The 20,311-nt window shown below is 44.0% G+C and overlaps 1 protein-coding gene across 1 annotated transcript in view; it reads right to left on the bottom strand.

The window, feature by feature from the left end:
- Nucleotides 1-20,311, bottom strand: part of Vwa3b (von Willebrand factor A domain containing 3B) — a 202,780-nt gene that overhangs the window by 149,663 nt on the left and 32,806 nt on the right. The window contains exon 8 of the mRNA XM_004669758.2: nt 5,121-5,246. Within this exon, the coding sequence (XP_004669815.2) occupies nt 5,121-5,246 (126 nt within the window). The remainder of the gene's footprint in view (nt 1-5,120; nt 5,247-20,311) is intronic.

The following is a 20,311-nucleotide window of genomic DNA, read 5'->3' as shown; positions in this document are numbered from 1 at the left end:
TGGGGAGGCAGACACAGAATCCCTGGGACTCCACTGGCTAGCTAGTCTAGCTAGGACAGTGAGCCCGAGATTCAAGCAGGTGCCTTTATCTACTGAGACATCTCCCCCAACTCTGGACCCTAAATTCAATGAAAGACCTTGTCTCAAAGAACAAAGTAGAGCATGCTCTAGTAAGACACTGGCATCAACTCTGCCAGGCCCATGCTTGCTCCCAAATGTGCACAGAAGCCCACGCACATACAAATACGTGCGCGCGCGCGCACGCGCACACACACACACACACACACAGAACTTTTATTCATTAAATAAAACAAAACAAGGGCTGGAGAGATGGCTTAGCAGTAAAGGTGCTTGCCTGCCTTTGCAAAGGACCAGGTTTGGATCCCCAGAACCCAAGAAAGTCATATGCACAAAGTGGTATATACATCTAGAGTTTGTTTGCAACAGTTGAAGGCCCTGGAGCACCCATTCTCTCTCTAATAAATAAAATAAATTTAAAAAAATGTGTATACTAATGTGCCATATATATGCATGCAATGGTAGTCAAGTCAAACTGGCACCCTGTGGAAAAGCCTCAAGATCTCTTCTCTGGAACATCTTTGTTATCTACAGTCACTTCTTGTGCAGTAGCACACAGGAACCTCCACCTTCACCCAACAGTAACTTAATCTCCATCAATCAAACAACTTTTCCTCCTTCTCGGGTCCGCCTTCCCCAGCCTTTAGTACTGGCCATTTTATCTAAATTACTCTGCATCCAGGTACATCCCTGCTGCAGTCGTGAGTGAATGGAGGCTTTCTCTTACTACAGTGGAGAGAAAATAAGCATCCTGCTCAGAATTCCTAGAACAAAAGATTAGGAAGTCTGGGATGAATTCTTAATCTTTTAATCCCCAAGTGGCCTTACAGGTCAGCAAGAAGCTAGAGTTTTCAGGAAAGCATGGCCTAATACATGAAAATGAAACAATTTACCTTAGAAAACCAGTGTGTCAGGGAAGAAATCAAAAAGGAAATGAAACAAATGGAAATGGAGACAAAATCTACCCAAACTTACATATGCAGGAAAACAGTACAAGAGGGAAGTTTGTATCAATCAAAAAGGAGATCTCCAGGGCTGGAGAGATGGCCCAGTGGTTAACACTCTTGCCTGCAAAGCCTAATGACCCGGGTTTGATTCTCCAGTACCCATGTAAAGCCAGATGCACAAAGTGGTACATGCATTTCGTGTTCATTTACAAGGACTAGAGGCCCTGGGACACCCATTTTCATTTTCTCTCCCTCCCTGTCTCTGCTTGCAAATAAATTAAAAAAGACTTTTTTAAGGATATCTCAAACACATGACATCTCGAGGAACTAGAAATGTAAGAACTAACCAATCCCAAATTGTTAGAGGCCACCCTGAGACTACATAGTGAACTCCAGGTCAGCCTGGGCTAGAACAAGTCCCTACCTTAAAACAAACAAACAAACAAAAAAAAAAAGAATTTTTTTAAAAAAGCCAGAAGTTGGTAACCCTAGATGCAAAAATTATCAACAAAATATTGGCAAACTGAATCTAACAGCAGATCAAAGCTACTGTGTGTGTGTGTGTGTGTGTGTGTTTTGCTGGGTATTGAACCCTCTACCTCTGAGATATGTTCCCATTATTCATTATGATCAAATGGAGTTCATCACAGGGACACAAACATAATTCAATATATGCAAATCAATAAATGAAACAAATGACATCGAGAGAATGAATGTGCATATCTTGTCAATGGTGACCTACCTATGGTCAGGCATGGAAGTATTCTACCTAGTTCCAAGCAGTCACCATAAATGGTGACTTCTATATCACCTAAGGCCACAAATGCTACTACACTGTCATGGCCTGTGCCAAAGCCCACTAAGACCAGTCTAAAAACAAAGATAAAGTACTGCTATGTGTTGTTTCTAAGATGGGCTCCTGGCCCAAGACCACTGCAACCAGCCATGTTTGCTAGCTGAGAGAGGAGTTCAATATCCTGTGGTAATGTGTCTGCTCCTGACACTCAGCTGTTCCAGGGGTTCCATCCACAGTCAGGCCTAGGATAGGGGCCATTAAGGTATGCCTAATACTGGGTTTCACCAGTCTAGCACTAAGTTCCAAAACAACATCTCATGATTACTATCTTGACCTACTCCATCAAACAGGGCTCGTATTATGGTATGCTGCCTAAGGTTGGGGAGGTGCAGATGAAGGCAGCCCTTTGTCTGTCTAGCCTGATGCTAAGCTGGGTCACACCTGAGCCTCAGCTGCAAGTACCTGCAAGGTGTTGGATATCTGAGGCCCATGCCAGAGCTGGCACTGATATAGCCTAGAACTCAAGTCTGTTCCCTTGGGGCACAGTCTCTGCCAGGTGGCAGAGCAGTTTTAGAGCCCCATCTGTAAGCACTGGCCTGGAAATGGCTGTGCTGCCCACATCTGGGGGAATGTGTAGTGGAGACAGTCCCTTGGCTCCGATGCTGATGCTAGGATTGGTTGCAGTTGAATTTCAGAGACAGAAGCCTACACAGTCTTGGGAGAAGGGTGGGTGTGCCCCAGGCCCACTCCAAGCCTGCAGATGGTGGGGCGCAGACACCAGCACACAGGACTCCTGATGCTAAAGCTGGTTTAGAGGCTCTGTAGGCTCTGGCCTGCACATGGCACCTTCAGTTTTTGCCAGGTGCTGGGTCTCACTGTGGCAGGCCTGGCATCACGTTCCAAGGCAAGGCTATCACACTCTGCTCTCTGGTGAGTGAAGTCCGCTGCTGAAGTTGGAGTCAGTGGTGAAGGTGTCAGCCACCTGGCCTAGCAGAGGCTTTGCTTTAACACAGCAGGTGTGATACTGGATTTCAAGTCTAAGATCTGGACTTACATCTCTTTCCCTCTGCCAAATAGGGTGGCATCTCACACTGGGCTGCCTGAATTGAGAGAAGGTGATGCCGATAACTCTTTCCTTCCTGACTTCTCTGACACATCTGCTTGCTTTGTTGTACTGAAAGCAGACATCATAGCTTCATACCTGGCTCCCTTAGCTCTTGTGCAGGTGGTTTGGTGACTAACAGCTGTTCTCTTGGTGTGCCCGTGGGGAGACAATTACTAGATGATCTTGCTCAGCCGCCATACTGCCCTGCCTCTCTGCCTGTTTTGATTGATTTTTCTCCTAACTAAGGGTCACCCTTTCCTGATTCTTTTCATGCCTAGTAGTCTTTAATTGAATGCCAATCACCATGAAATTTTACTTTGTTGGGTACTGGGTGGTTTAGTATTCCTATAAGTCTTCTTGCACTGTGTTCTAAGATGTAGTCATGTTACCTAGAAACAATTTGTTCTTTACATGTCTTATTTTGATAATTTCTCAGGAGTTGTCCAGAGGTGAAGGCTAATCACTCCCCACTATTGAGGGACGACCTCTCCAAATAGTCTACCCACACCCCATAAATCACAGTGGCTTTGCACTTGTAGGGTAAGCAGTGTACCTGTGTCACACACACCGCTCCAGGTCTCTTGTTCTAATTCCCTCCTGTAGCTCTTTCCCACAGGTAACATTCTTCCCTGCACAAGCTGATCAGCTGAAATGACCTTACAAGATGTCTCTGCACATCTCTCTCAGTGTGTACTTTCTTCGTCTCTGACACCTCTATCCTGTGAACTGTAGCTGCCTTGGTCCAGACTCTCAGCTCTGTCTCCCAACCTCAGGAAGCTTGCCAAGCTTCACCTGGCTTCTTCCTCGAGGGTCCCTGCAGTCACCTGGAAAACCTGCAGCTCACCCCTTTTGTCCCTGTGCCTTGTGGCTCACTGCTCCTCGCTGCTGGGTGTTCAATGTCTTTACAAACATTGTCATATATATATATATATGTTATCAGTTCTTTTTCTCTCAAGGAATTTTCATGTATTGCTCTTAGGAATTAAAACCAGTCAAAATTATTACACTGGGCTTTGCCACCTTTTTCTCCCAGGCACCAGGCTAATGAGTCACACCAGGTAGAAACTGTCCTCCTGACCCTGTGAGCTCATGAGCCAGCAGCCTATGGCCCATGAGCCACTGTAACCAGCCTGAGGGTGGGGAGCGTTCAGGGACATGGGGACCACTAGCCCCAGAGACCCTTTAACCAACTTACCTGAAGTGCCCCATGATGGGGCGGCCATCTGCTGCCAATCGGCCCACTTCTTTCTTCTGGCCTGTTGGCCTTCAGCAGTCAGCAAGGGGGAAATGGCCACTGTCTTTCCACAGAGCAGACACACAGTCTTCACCTCACTAATGCTGGGCTGTGGGTGGGAACCAGGCAGCTACTCTCCATGCCAATGCTGAGGCCAAATTAAATGACTACCCAACAGAGGAATGGTCCTGATTAAATTTTCTTTTTAAAATATCAAAGGTGGGGGGCTGGAGAGATGGCTCAGCCATTAAGACACTTGCCTGCAAAGTGTAAGGACCCAAATAAAGCCAGTATACAAGGAGGTACAGAGTTCATTTGCCAGAGGCCCTGGCATGCCCATTCTCTTCCCCCATTTTGGTGCATTCCAAGTATTTCTTTGAAAACTTCTTCTTGGAGTTTTGTCAATTTTAGTTTGAGGGACATGCATATGCTAGACTGAAATTAAGGGACAGTTGTAGATCAGTTATAAATGTTCAATTTCAGATGCCCACAGCAGTGTGTGTGTGTGTGTGTGTGTGTGTGTGTGTGTGTGTGTACACAACCTCTGGTGTCGTTCCTTAGGAATGACCTTTTTTTGAGACAGGGCCTCTCAATGGCCTGGAGCTCCCCAGCTGGGCTGGACTGGCAGGTCCGTTAGGCACAGTGATCCACCAGTCTCTGCCTCCTCCGTGGTGGGACTGCAGGTATGTGCCCCCACACCCAGCGTTGACATGGGAATTGGGAATTAAACTTATGTCCTTATGCCTGTGATACAAGCACCTTACAAACTGAACTATCTCTCTAGCATATGTGAATGTACACATTTGCACAAGCAGACACACGTACACTATAGCACCAACTCTTCAGAACTGAGCTACAGATTCTCCCTAGAAACATGGAATCCCCTGACCCCCCACCCCGTGCCCAACTACTAACATCCATGACTCTTACAATATGAACTTAGGTGTAAACAGCACCCACCACAGTCTGTTGGGGACGTACTGGACTGGGTACATGTGGCCGCCAGCTTCTGGACCTGAGCCAGTGTGCTACTGGCTTCCTCCATTTCTCTCCAAATGAGAAACACATCCTCTCGGACGCCAGCCCCTGGGAAGGAAGCACAGTGTGAGCGGGCAGGCAGCTGAGGCAGGCCCCAGAGCTCTCCCAGCCGGCCGGCGCAATCCAGCTCACCCAAAGATTCAGAACATCCAGTTCTACTTTCCTTATAAATCTTTTCATGAACAACCAGAACCAAAATCCTCAAGTGGCCCAGGCATGGCGGCACATACCTATCATCTCAGTACCCAGGAGGTTGGTAGAAGCGGATTGCTGTAAATTTAAGGTTATCCTGGACTACAAAGTGAGAGCCAGTCCCCAAAACAAATCTCCAAGGAAATGTTGTTGCCTCCAGAAACCACAAATGCATGTTTTAGGAGGGAGTAAATTCTTGTTCTGTTTTATTTTTTATTCTGTCTTATTTTTGTATTATATTTCATTTTATTTTGAGGCAGGGTCTCACTCTAGCCCAAGCTAACCTGGAACTCACCCTTAGTCCCAGGCTGGCTTTAAATTCATGGTGATCCTCCTACATCAGCCTTCCAAATGCTGGGATTATAGGCGTGAACCACCATATCAAGCCAGTAAATTCTTGTAAAAAATATGTGTAGCAGCCAGGATAGTTTAAGATAAATTGTATATAATACTTAAATAATAGAAGAAATAAACATAGTGAAAAGCACCCCATGCAAGCCAGGATCACTGCTATGAGTGAGAGGCATTTAATTGTACGTGGAGATCCTTTCTCAATGTAGCTGAGAGTCCCTGCCCCTTTGAAACCACCTTCTCAAATCCTTATTTGAATCTCATGGAGAAGTGTTTCTTTGACCTTCTACTGCACATTTCTGTCTTGGGAAAGGTAAGGTTTTTGTTAAATTATATATATGCAGAGAAAGAGAGGGAGAGAGAGAGAGAATAGACACACCAGGGTCTCTTGCTGCTGCTCATAAACTCTAGGTGCATGCACCTCTTTGCGCATCTGGCTTTATGTGGGTACTGGGGAATAGAACCTAGGCTTTGCAAACAAGTGCCTTTAAACACTGACCCCTGACAGATTTTGTAGTGATATGGCTTCAATAATACTGGTGTTTATGTCTGCATGGTGAGCGGTCAGGCCTCAGTGGTGGTTTCCAGTGGTCAGGGAGGATGCTGGGTGGGGCAGGGGAATGGGGGTGGCAGTGTAAGTACAGCATAAGGAATCTTAAGTGAATCGAAGTCAAGATCCTGGGTGTGGCGATGTACTGTAATATTGTAAAATGTTACTAAGGAGGAAACTGGATAAAGGGTTTTGAACATATCTGTATTATTTATATTACTATATAAATCTATAACTATCTCAACATTTTAATTAAAAAAATAATACTCCATGCTTTATCTTGCTGTTCCAACATTCCAGCATATCCTTCTGTACTGAAAGTCACGCTGGGGTTCAAGATGGCTTCTAGAACACCAACACAGCACATCCTGGTTAGGGTCCAGAGGCAGGAGGATCACTGAAAGGACAAATATGCAGACCTCTCGTAGAGTCTGTGGCTCTCAGGCGCCTTCCCAGAACACAACAGTTTCATCATGTACCTGTGGCCAGAGCCTCATCACAGGCCCCAGTGGACCTCCTCTCCTGGGAGCCCTGCAGCCCTGAGAGAGGCTGGTGCTCTGCCCTAAATGCAACGCAGTCAAGGACAGAACGCAAGCAAAGGGACACTGGGGCCCTGGCCTTTACAAAGGTGGCTGAGATCAAGTGAGAAGGTATTAATAGCTCTGTTCCTGGAGAAGCCAGTGACAAGCCCTGACAGAGATGGATGTGCACGCAGCTTTGCAGCCATCCGTAGCCCCAGCAGTGAAATGTGAGGTGTCCTGAGCTCCAAGCTAAAGCTCCAAAAATACCTCACGCTGCTGCCAAATGCAAACCTTAAGTCCACAGAACTCCCAACAGCTGGGAAACCAGGACTGAGGGCCAGCTGCCTGCCTCAGCAGTGAGGTGTTAAGTAGCAGGATTCTCTCTTTAAAAGTTCCAAATGAGACTCATCCAGAACGTCTTCAGAGTGTGCATGCTATAAGTCGGCATCGGAAGTAGTATCTCCAGGGAAATGTAACTGGGTCCTGGTAGTCCAGGGGCAAGAAGGGTCGGAGGGACAGCAGTGACCAGCACATGCTCCCACAGGAACGGTCGGCACACTGGCCAGTGACTGTACCCAGGATGCTATGGACTTCTTCACCACTTGTGATCAGGCAGCAAAACAACACAAAACTAGCTGTTAAATTAGCACTGCAGTGAGGGGAAGGGAACAGAAAACCAGTTAGTGCAATAGAAAAACCAAAGGATCATACAAGCATTGATCCACAAGAAAGGTAAATTAGCCAGGAAATTGAAGGTAACAGGGCCCTAAAAGTGAACAGGTTTTTGTTTTTTCACTTGGCTAAAAGTGGGAAATGTCCTTGAACCTGTATGAAGGGAGTCCGGTTTTTCCTTATCTCTTTTTCCCTAAAGGTGTCCCAGCCACCTCCACTTTGCTGGAGGCCAGAAATGAAAAAAAAAAAAAAAGCGGGGAGGATCTGGGTTTTTCCTTGTCATGTTTTTCCTTAAAGGAGTTCCCCTTCCCTAGAAACCAAGTGAAAGGATATAATCAAGACTGCAAGATACCAGTAAAGCCTTACCCTATAAGAAATCCCAGGGCTGGAGAGATGGCTTAGCAGTTAAATGCTTGCCTGTGAAGCCTAAGGACCCCGGTTCAAGGCTCGATTCCCCAGGACCTACATTAGCCAGATGCACAAGGGGGCACATGAGTTTGGAGCTTGTTTGCAGTGGCTGGAGGCCCTGATGCACCCATTCTCTCTCTGCCTCTCCATCACTCTCAAATAAATAAATAAAAATAAACAAACAAAAAAAAAAAAAGAAATCCCAATCAGAGTCATCATACTGATTACCTGCTCATGACCCCTCACAACCTGGAAGCTTTCTCATTTACTTCCTTTAACGGTACCTATTTCTGGGGAACCCTCCTGCTACACAGGAGCTCTGCCTTCTCTTAAGCTCTATAATAAAATCTTTTTAACCTCACCCTCTATGGCCCATGGATTTCATTCACAAAATTCAAGAGAACCTAGAAGCCACAGACTCAGTAATTTTTGTTTGACTATGAACATGTGCCATCCTAACTCCTGAGTTAAATGCCCAATCAAGAGCCAAGACAGGCTCCTTCAGTCTCAAAGATACCCCAAATCTCCATATCAGCAGATTTCAAGTTCCTCCATAAGTAATGAGGAGGTGCTGCTATTCTATCAGGGCTTTTTAAGAAATTTTTTTTGGTTTATTTTTATTTATTTATTTGAGAGCGACAGACAGAGAACGAGGCAGAGAGAGAGAGACAAAATGGGCGTGCCAGGGCTTCCAGCCACTGCAGACGAATTCCAGATGCATGTGCCCCCTTATGCAACTGGCTAACGTGGGTCCTGGGGAATCGAGCCTTGAACCGGGGTCCTTAGGCTTCACAGGCAAGCGCTTAACTGCTAGGCCATCTCTCCAGCCCCTATCAGGGCTTTTTAAAAAAATATTTTATTTATTTGAGAAAGGGAAAGATGCAGATATATATATAGAGAGAATGGATGCACCAAGGCCTCGAGCCACTACAAGCAAACTCCAGACACATGCACCACCTTGTGCATATAGCTTATGTGGGCACTGGGGAATCAAACCTAAGTCCTTAGGCTTCATAGGCAAGCACCTTAACCACTAAATCATCTCTCAAGCCCTGTTTTTTCAAGGGACTTAGCTGGATATCCAAGAGCTGCCACTGGGGGAGAAAAACCAGCCCCATTAGAAATGCAAGAGGATAGAGGATGAGGCATGGGACACCTCTGTGAGTTTCAAATTCTCCACACTAAACTAGGGGAGATCAGGAAGTCTTGTGTGCCCTAACTGCCAAGGCCTGCCTTACACAGAAGCAGGATGTGACATTCAAGATACCTCAAGGAACATCTTGCATGAAGAGCCCCTACCACTGACTTTTGACCTCTGGGTAGCCAACACCACCTGAGAACAATGCCACATGAATCCACTGGTTTTCATGAGCACTTGGTATTGACTTCTCCAACCAGCCAGTTTGACAAGTGAAATGAGACCCAGGACAGTTAAGTTCCTAAGTGGCAACAGTAAGAACCCACTGTCAAACACCACCTCTCTGTCAGATCTTCTGCCTCTTACCTGCAGGGTGAGGCCCTGTTGTCACAGCTCAGTTGATTGATATACTCCTTTAGAAAAGATGTCATGAGCACCAAGTACATGTTGGGTGAACAGCGTGGTGCATGAACAGCCCAGGGTCCAAAGTCTCCTATTACCTTCCCCTCCCCCAGTACTCTTCTTTGTGATACTGCTCACAGTACTGTCTGGACAGCCCTCTGGGGTCTGGAGCTCTCTATCTAGGCCCTCAGGCCTCTCCTTCCTGAGCTTACTTCTTCCTGATCCCGCTAACCATCAACCTTTAGCTCAGCCACCTGGGAAACTGATCTGCTCACAGCTTCCTCATCTTCATGCCATGAAATGTACTAGACACAGCCATTGCTCCACCCTCCCACCCCCTGCTGCTGCCAGGACACACTCTGAGGCCACACCATTAGTTAGGCTGTCAGAGTATGATATGCCCAGCTGTCATTTCAGCCTCAATTTCAAAGATCACAAAGAAGCAGGAGCCAGTGATGGTGACATGATTAGACACATAATCCTGAATCCAGTCTAATTTAAGGCAATCCGTCACAAACATGATACTTTTATTTAAGAGACAGCTGCTTACACACAGCTTATCATTCCACTGTGGTCCTCACAGCAAAGGTCACTCCACTGCAGTCCCCAGCTCCGCTCCTGTACTTAGCATGCAGCCTCAGGCTGCCTCGATGTTTGCACGGCTGACTCTGCCTGCTGGATTGGGAATGTCTGCAGTGCGGGAATGATGTCTTTGCCTCTGTGTGTCCTCCATAGCACTCAGTACAGGATCCGGGGACTTGGGGAAGAAGTTCTGCCCTTCCTTACTTTTATTTTTCCTCATGACAAGGGCACAGTTATTCACCATCTCCTATTTTCTTTTCTCATGGACTTGCCCTGCCTCAGAATTTGCAGCTCCCAGCACTACAAGAAACTCTTTGGAGTGGGATGTAACAGATTATTTGAGCATATGGAGTTCCCTAAAACAACAGGTCATTTCATGCCTTATTCTAGGCCTCAAGCTACAGCCAGCTACATCCTGATGCCCCCAAGTACCTGAAACATTTAATTCAGGAGGGGAAGAATGAATAGAGAGAAAGGTAAGTATGGCACTATCTGAGGAACAATTTAGTTTGGGGAAACAGCAATCCAGAAACAAAGCTACCATGGTAAGTTTTAAATGCCAGACCCTTAGATGCCATTACAGATCATTTGCCTGTGGCCTCTCCAGGATTCCTTAGTGAAGGACTGGCCCAACTGGGTGGCACACTTGCTGTCACCTGAGCCCTAAGCTCTTACTCAGCCATGCAGATCTAAAAAGACTTCAATATAACCATGAAAATGCAATACTTTCAGGATAAAAGGAGAACATACCTCTATTTTCAGGGAAATAATATAACATTAAAGACATAAACTGTGAGATGTTAAACTTTTCCAGAGACCTAAAATTATTGTGTGGATCTGCTAAACAGTGACATGTTATACCCAGTTACTTGTGACAGATCACATATTATATCTTTTGCTGTTGAGAGGTAATTAGATACCTGCTGGCTTGATCTGGCCTCATAACCCTAACTACTGAGGCACAGTCTGGGTCTATACTCCAGTCCACCCTATGGAAATTAACCATTAATTAATTTAAAAGAAATATTGAATCATTACATAATTTGGATAAGCATCTACATTTTAAAAGAATTTTTAGTTATTGATTGATTGATTGATTGATTTGCAAGCAGAAAGAGAGAGAGAGAAAGAATGGGCATGCCAAGGCCTCTTGCCACTGCAAACGAACTCCAGATGCATGTGCCACCTTGTGCATCTGGCTTACATGGGTCTTGGGGAATTGAACCAGGTCACTAGGCTTCATAGGTATGTACCTAAACTGCTGAATCATCTCTTCAGCCCAGCATCTACATTTTCTTGGGCCACTGAATATGCATATTTTACAAGGGCCATTATGTTATCTGAGAAGCAATTTTCAATATAGAATATGGACAATTTGAGCTAGAATCTAGTGTATGAAAACGTAACTGTCTGCTAGGTCCTCTCTTCCTCTTCTGGGCAGAACACTATACAATACAGAGGCAATGTGGTGTAATTAGCAATATTCCTTTAGTAAGCCTGAAAATAACCATTCCTATTGTCAATAAGAAGTACACATCCAGGCTCTAAGATGCTACCAGTAAGCAGATGACAGAGACCTGGGCAGGGGGAGATAATCCATAAAGAACAAGTGTATTCCCGCCATGATGTGATGCAGTTAAGAGGCCCTTGGCAAACCTTTTTTTTTTTTTTCCTGGAAGTTCCCAACCTCAGGTATTTCATGACAGCAATAGCAAACTGCCTAGGAGATCAAAATGTGACCGCCTTATCAACAAAACTGGGTTCATCTGTTATTTGTAACTGCTCTCCTTGATATATCCTTGATACCCGGTCAATACCTCCAAACAAACTGTTCTAGAAAGCAGGCTTCTTAAGGGACCTTTCTTTCACCATTGCCCTCCCAGAGCCCAGCAAAGCCCTCAATTTTTTTTGTTGTTTGTTTGTTTTTTTGTTTTTTCGAGGTAGGGTCTCAGTCTGGTCCAGGCTGACCTGGAATTAACTCTGTAGTCTCAGGGTGGCCTCGAACTCATTGCGATTCTCCTACCTCTGCCTCCCAAGTGCTGGGATTAAAGGCATGCGCCACCACGCCCAGCTTAAACCCTCAAATTTTTAAAAATTATTTTAAAGTTATTTGCAAGCACGTGTCACTTTGTGCATCTGGCTTTACATGGGTACTAGGAAACTGAAGCTAGGTAATTAGGCAAGCACTTTAACAGCTGAGCCATCTCTATAGCCCAGCCTTAACTTGTGAGTGTTTTTTATATTTATTTTCCTTTGAGGTAGGGTCTCACTCTAGCCCAGGCTGACCTGGGATTCACTCTGTAGTCTCAGGGTAGCCTTAAACTCATGGCAATACTCCTACCTCTGCCTTCCACGTGCTCAGATTAAAGGCATGTGTCACTATGCCTATCTTAGCCTTGATTTTTTAAAAAATACTTTTATTTATTTATTTACTAGCAAGAAAGAGAATAGGTGTGCCAGAGCCTCTAGCCACTGCAAATGAACTCCAGATGCATGTGCCACCATGTGCATCTGGCTTACAACGGGTTCTGGGAAATCAAACCTACGTCCTTAGGATTTGCAGGCAAGTATCTTAACTGCTAAGCCTTCTCTCTAGCCCACTCTTGACTTTTAAATAAGAAAACTATAAGGAACTCTCACAGTGAAACCAGTCAAGCTTATTCAAGTGCAATGAGGGTTTATATTTGCTCTTTATTCCCCGTAGCAACTCAGTTTAGTTTTTTTATTTTTACTTTTTATTTATTTATTTGTTTGTTTTTCAAGATAGGGTCTCACTCTAGCTGAGGCTAACCTGGAATTCACTATGTAATCTCAAGGTGGCCTCGAACACATGGTAATCCTCCTGCCTTTGCATCTCAAGTGCTGGGATTAAAGGCGTGCACCACCACACCGGGCTTCAGTTTAGTTTTTAAAGGATGTTTTGATGAGCTTCTCTATGTCTCCTATGTGACACAGATTACTGGAACCCACTTGATTATTTCAGGGTTTGATTAAACTGGTTGAGCCAAGATCTGCCCACAACTGTCCAGAGTCAAGAAAGGACAACAGTGACCAGGCCATGCTGCAGCTAGGAGCCTAGAGCTAAACAAGGAGCCCAGGACATGAGCTCAGGATGAAGGAATACCTGACTATAGAGGCCAATGCTCTAGCTAGGAAGCCAGGTTCACACCAGCTCTTTTGAAGGTTTGAAATAAAGACAGAAGAGCAAGGAGGTACGATGGGTGGTTCTTATGTTAGCTGAGCTCTTGCAGCCACGGGGGAAGGAGTTCAGGATCTGGGATCCCTTGATTAGGAACCTTGTCTTTCATCCCTTTTGAATCTCTTCTTCCTCACCCCAAGTGAGGTGAAAGCACACAGAAGATGCTTAATAAACACTTGCTCACTAAGCCTGTCTTACACAATAATAAGAAATTCAAGGCTCCCATTGTCAGAAGGAAGAAGACTTTTGAGGTAATTAAATCTGCATCCTGGTAAACCAGAATATGGCAACAATTTTGGAAGTGCAACTGCTGAAGCTCCATCCATTGAATTACACTGAATTCTAGGCAGAAGGAAGGAGTCGTCTGAGAGAACCTCCTGCTGCCACTATAAACAGCTATAAACAGGCACCAACCAGTGCTCTAAATTAAATTGGAGATTAGACACAACGCCAGGCCTGAGTGATGGGCCAGTAAACTCAGAACCTAATTAAAGATCACAAGTATCTGCCAAGAGCAGGACTTGGTTAATTTTTCTCTTTAACCATAGCAACCCAATGTATGCTCAAGTAAATAAAAGTTTGACTCAAATATTTAGCCTTAAACTCGTGTATTATTTTCTCCACCAATCCCAAAAAAGTGTAGTTTCCAAAAATAAAGCTGACCAACTTTTTACAGGCATATTTTTGAACTTCAGAATAATACACAGAAAAGCTCTTCGAGTCCCGTCTTGCCAAGAGTACTGGACACAAATGGCACACCCGAAAAGCATTGTTACCCTTTGCTACTAAGACTCATTTCTTCTAATTTATTCATTGCCAAGTCTTCTTCCCTTGTCTGGTAAACAAAGCCTGGTGGTTAGCACAGTGAAGTCTAGTTGTTGCTTTGGTTCTGATCAGTGAGCAGGGCTGGGAATTATGATCTCTCAGCCTTGGTGGGCTGATCACTGATGGCTGCCAACTGGTCCAAGGAATCCCCAATACAAGGTGGGGGTGAGCCTAGAAGGGAAAGGAATGCCCATCTTAGTCTCCTGGAACCAAGAGGGTTCTGAACTGTTGGGACTTTGAGTGGTACATATGGTATCACATTAAAATTAGAACCTTCCCCCGCCTGTTTGCAATTTGCCTCCTCTTCCATGCAAGCACAGGGGGCAGCATTATGGCTTCAAGCGAGAGCACACAGCTCTGTGTGTGGCTTTCAGCTCGGGTGATCACACCACCACTAGGGCTTCTTGAGTTTACAAATGTCAACAGCAAGTCCCCCATCAGGCCCTCTGCCTGAGTGAGCTGCATCAGTGCTGAACTTACTTTTAGTAAATCTGAGAAGTCACCCACTGAAAACTTTAACACTGGTATAAATTTATAAATCCACATTTATATTTGAGTTTAGCCAATTTGTGTGTGTGTGCATATGTGTGTGTGTAATAAATGTGGTGTGGTATGTGTGATGTGTGCACATGTATGTGCTGATGCAGCACCCCATGGGCTAACCTGTGGCAACTGGGAAAAATGCCAGGTGGCCCCTTACATCACTCATCCACCTGTTTTTCCTTGCTACACAGAATTGGTTACTGCTTCTAGAGCTTACTGTTCACAAGCCCCAGTGATTCTTCCATCTCTGCTCCCCACAGGCTCGGGTTACAGACATGTATGCCCATACACAGCTATTTACATGGCTTTGGAAAATTCCAACTCGGGTGGTCTTGGCCCCCCTCAGGTCCTCATGCTTCATAGGATGCTCACTTAGCCACTGAACCATCACTCCAGCCCAAGTTTAACTACTTTTATTTTAGGATAAAAGAAGAGCAGAAAACTAAAATTAAAAAATGATGCCTACTCTAAAACTAAGAGATCAAAAATCTTCTTCCTTCCTGAGAAGTCTCCAGGCCACTAAGTAGACCCCTACTCTGGGCCCACAGGACTTTTGAAACCTTGGGAGCAGCTGCCCAGAGGATTAGGAATGAAGCTCTTAGACACAGCCCCCTAAAATACCAGCAGTTAAAGTTCCTTCCAAAACAGCCATAGGCCCAGCCCATATCCAGAAAAATCTACCTCTACATGAAAGCTTCTGAGAATTGGAAACTATCGTGTCCAATTTGTAAACATTCCTATAGCATTCTAGCCTCTCACTGAGCTCAGTCTTTCAACAAAGAAGTGGGGGAAACCATGTGCAGAAAAGGCCCACCCACATAACCATGCTTGATTAAGGAGGATTCCACATCTAGTAAAAGGATCTGGGGCTCCTGGTTTCCTATGCAGGGCTTCCCAACTGTCCATGGCTGCTGCCCTCAGAATCATCCCAACAAATGGACCCATCAGGATGGTTTACCACTGTCACATTCACTTCCCTGTTCCTAATTCCAATTACTATCTCTCATAATGCAGAAAATAAATTGATTAATATATAACTCTGTTGTTAAAATGCTCTTCATACGGCTAGAGATATGGCTCAGTGGCTAAAGGTGATTGTTTATAAAGTCTCACAGCCAAGCTTTGATTCCTTAGGACCCATGTAAAGGCAGACCCACAAAGTGGTACATGCACTTGGAGTTCATCTTGCAGCAGCAGGAGACCCTAGTGTGCTGTACTCACTTCTCTCTCTTTCTCTTTCAAATAAATAAGTAGGGCTGGAGAAATGGTTCAGTGGTTAAGGTGTTTGCCTGCAAAGCCTAACAACCTGAGTTTGATTCCTCAGTAACCATGTAAAGCTAGATGCACAGGGTGGTGCATGCAGTGGCTGGAGGCCCTGTCATGCTTATTCTCTCTGTTACTCTTTTTTTTTTCTCTCTCTCTCTCTCTGCTTGCAAATAAATAAATAGGAATATTTAAAAAATAAATACAAATATTTTAAAAACAAACAAGTGGGCATGGTGGCACATGCCTTTAATCCCAGCACTCAGGAGGCAGAGGTAGGAGGATCATGGTGAATTTGAGGCCACCCTGAAATACCATAGTGAATTCTAGGTCATCCTGGGCTAAAGTGAGACCCTATCTCAATAAATAAATAAACCAAAATAAGTATGCTTTATAATAGAGGCTGCAGTACTCTTTTGGGTCACTTCACTTTCTAGACCCAGTGTCTATAATCAATGTATATTTGGAATTTCAAGAAAGGAAAAAGGAAGTGCTATTAACTGCATGTCAATTTCATGCTGAACATTTCTGTGTATGTCATATGCTTTAAAATTTCCAACAACCATATCAGAGATGTCATTATTTCCATTTTATAAATAGGAAATACAGCTCAAAATATTTTGGTAACCTACTAACTTTACCAAGATTTGAATACAGGTCTGATACCAAAGTTAATTTATTTCCAACAGCAAGACTAAAACCAGAATTATACAACAAAAAAAAGATTGTGATAGTTTGGATTATTGTTTATCCAATATTCACTTTCTCCACCATCCCTCTGTAAGCAGAACAGTTCTCCCCATCCCATTGATGCTGGGCTTTGTTGTGTTATTTGTTCTGGCCAATGGAATATCAGCAGATGTAACATGAGCCTTAAATCAGTTGCCCGTGGTTCTTGAGCATGTGCTATTCACCACAATAAATATATACCTTGGGAGCGTCTGGTCAAGATAGCAGAATAGGAGCCATGCCAAAAACAACAGGTAAAAATAGAGACAAGATTCCACACAATAATCCCTTTTCCCAAAGCATGAAGCTGCTCTCACTCTTGATGGTGAAAGGCTTCAGAAAGGAGAAATCAAGGAGGATTTCCTCCATTACCAGTCATTGGCAACTATTGAAGTCACACGTAATTAAGAGAAAGAGAGGACAGGAAGGTGGTGGGGAAATGGAAGAGCTGAATTTTTATCCAGCTTAACATGTAAATCAGACAAAGTTCAGACAGGCAGAGGATCTCAGAAGATAATGGAATAGATAAGTATACCTCCCCCTTGGTTCATGGAATTTCAGGAGAAAGGGTATTTGAAAGCACTGAACCACAGAAACTGGAGTAAGAGGTAATTTCCCTTAAGTTCTGCTGAGTACCAACATCACATCGGAGTTACATTTGCACCATTGCTCAGAAGAGCTCCTGATTCAGTAGGTATTCTAAACTTAATCCTCTTCTTGTCCTCTATCTACATATCTTGGCATCCAAAGAACATTAACTATGAACTTGTATGAGATAATGTAAGAAAAACTTAAAATGCAGTGTACCACTAAATAAATGGTGATCAGATTTTCTCTCATCTTGGTGACAAAGTACCTAACATAAACCATGTAAGGAAGGAGTGATTGATTTTGCCTCTTGGCTTCAGAGGTTTCAGTCCTAGATCAGCTGATTCCATTGCTGTGGGCCTGGGGAGAAGCCAAACATCATGATAAGAACAAGTGGAGGAACAAAGCTTCTCACCTCAGGGCAAACAGGAAGTAGAAAAGCAGTTAAGAGAAAGGCGCAGGGACAAAATACAGTATTCGAAGGTCGTCAGTGGCCTACTTTCTCCAGCCAGGCCCTGCCTCCTAATGTTTCCATGCTTTCAGAATAATATCAATTTAGGACTTCATCAAGAGAATAATCCATTCCTGAAGTTAGAGCCCTTGTGATTCAATTACTTTCCCAAAGTCCCACCTCTGAGGACCAAGATTTCAAAACATGAGCCTTTTAAGAGGACCCTTTGTATCTAAGCCATAACAATGAACCACCCTAAGCAGTAAATACTGCCTATATCAAAATATAAAAGTTTCCATCAACTGCAAGGCACAGCCCTAGTAAAACAAGCAAAACAAATTAAATTTGGAGAAATATTCCTCCAAGGAATGAAAACATCTATAATAACCTGTATCAGTTACTTTCTCGTGGCTGGGATTGAACATCCAACCAGAAGCAGCTTATGGAAAGAAAAGGTCTATTTCAGCATATAGTTTCCAGGGAGTATCTATCATGGCAGAGGGGAGCAAGGCAGGAGCAGACAGTAAATGTCACATCTTCACATCAGCATGGAGGAAGCAGAAAGCACAAAAGCACTAAGAGGAGCTGGACTATAACACCCCAAGGCCCCACTGCTGAGACACACCTCCTACAGCAAGGCTCTACCACCTCCTACAGGCCCCACAAATTTCCCAACAACACCAACTGAGGATTAAATATTCAAACACGTGAGTACATGGAAGACATTTTACATGCAAAGGACCACACAATCCAAAGCAAGTAAAGCATTAATTTTTTTTTTTTTTCGAGGTAGGATCTCACTCAGGCTGACCTGGAATTCACTATGTAGATTCAAGGTGGTCTCGAACTCACGACTATCCTCCTACCTCTTCCTCCCAATTGCTGGGATTAAAGGTGTGTGCCACCACACCTGGCCTTTTGTTTATCACTAATTATTTTTGTATGATATATATTCTCTTGTCTTTGCAATAAAGCAAGAAACAAAGCAAAATTGCTTTTTATTTGCTAAGGGGAGAAAGGTTGATACAAACAATTACCTCAGGCACTGGGGAGATGGCTCAGTAGATAGGAATTCTTGCTGTGCAAGCATGGAGACCTGAGTTCAAGCCCTAAAACCTATAAGAGGGTGGATATGACCACACATGCCTATAACCCCAGCAATGAGGGAGGCACACATAAAAAGGATCCTGATGCTTAACAGGATGGCACAAGCTCCAGGTTCAGTGAGAGACCCTGTCTCAAGGAAATAAGATGTAAGAACAGTAAAGGAAGACACCCAACATCCTCCTCTGTCCTCCCACACATGCACACCACTTCTGACCACACATGTGCACACAGCACATACACCCTAAATCCTATATACACCAAAAAAGAATAAAGAAAAAGAATCATCCAAATTATAAGGCCTAAAAGTTGGTAATAATTCACACATAATTCATTTAGTTGCAGATATTAATACAACTTATGAAACCTGTTATAAGAAATAAGGTCATACAGAGGAATGCTCAGCACTGAAATATCTCTATCACACCTTCCAAGGCTCAGGGCCCATTGTGGGAAGAGGTGGTGGAAAGAATCTAAGAGCCAATGGAAGGGTAGGACTCCTTACAACGTGCTCCTCCAGACACAAAATGGCCTGGATATCCATGACCTAAGACCATCACAAGAGGAGGAAAAAAATGATGACATCAATATAAAAGAGAGACTAATTAAGAGGGGAAGGGGCTATGATGGAGAATAGAGTTTCAAAGGGGAAAGTGGGGTGAGGGAGGGAATTACCTGTTACATTGACAGTCAATATAAACCATCAAAATGTCCACCACAATAAATCAGCAAATCCCTTATTAATATGAGAGAAAATAAAGGACAAACAATAATACAGACTTCCAGGAGAAATGGTGGCATAGGAGCCACACCAAACCAGCCTAGGGAGGGATTTAAGTAAAACCACAGCAAAATATACTCTTCTTCTGAAAAGTAAAGGAGTATAGGTTATTCTCAGACAAGGCAGAGAAGCAGGAGAGACCAAGATCCACCAGAAAGGAGGAAAATGGCCAGAATCACACTGAGGTGCTTGTGGCTGCAAGATCTGTGCACCTGTCGGGCACCACCCTGCCAAGCACACCAAGTGGTAGCAGCAGCAGAGACCAACCAAGGAGATTTTCCAACCACATCAGCCTCCTTGCAAAGTCAGGAAATCTGAAGGAAAGGCAGCTGAGATCAACTAAGGAGCTACTGAAAGGGATACAGGCAGGACTGTGTGAATAAACTGATAAATGTAATACAACACATAAATGGTCTGAAGGACAAAAATCACATGATCATCTTAATAGAGGCAAAAAAAAGGCTTTCAACAAAATCCAACATCCCTTGATGGTAAAAGTATTACAGAAACTGGGAATAGCAGGAACATATCTCAACATAATAAAAGCTACTTATGACAAACCTACAGCCAACATAATGCCAAATGGGGAAAAACTGGTAGCTTTTCCACTAAATTCAGGAACAAGACAAAGGTGGCTACTGTCCCCACTTTTACTTAATATAATACTGGAAGTCTTAGCTAAAGCAATAAGGCAAGAGACTCTCATGAAAGGGATAAAAATTGGAAAGGAAGACATGAAATTATTATTATTTGCAGATATGATTCTATACATAAGAGACCCTAAAGACTCTACCAGCAACCTGTTAGTGCTGAT

This window comes from Jaculus jaculus, chromosome 4 (genome assembly GCF_020740685.1).
Source record: "Jaculus jaculus isolate mJacJac1 chromosome 4, mJacJac1.mat.Y.cur, whole genome shotgun sequence".
In the NCBI taxonomy this organism is placed as follows: Eukaryota; Metazoa; Chordata; class Mammalia; order Rodentia; family Dipodidae; genus Jaculus; species Jaculus jaculus.
Note: the sequence above shows the minus strand (reverse complement) of the source record. Positions and strands in the feature narration are given on the sequence as shown.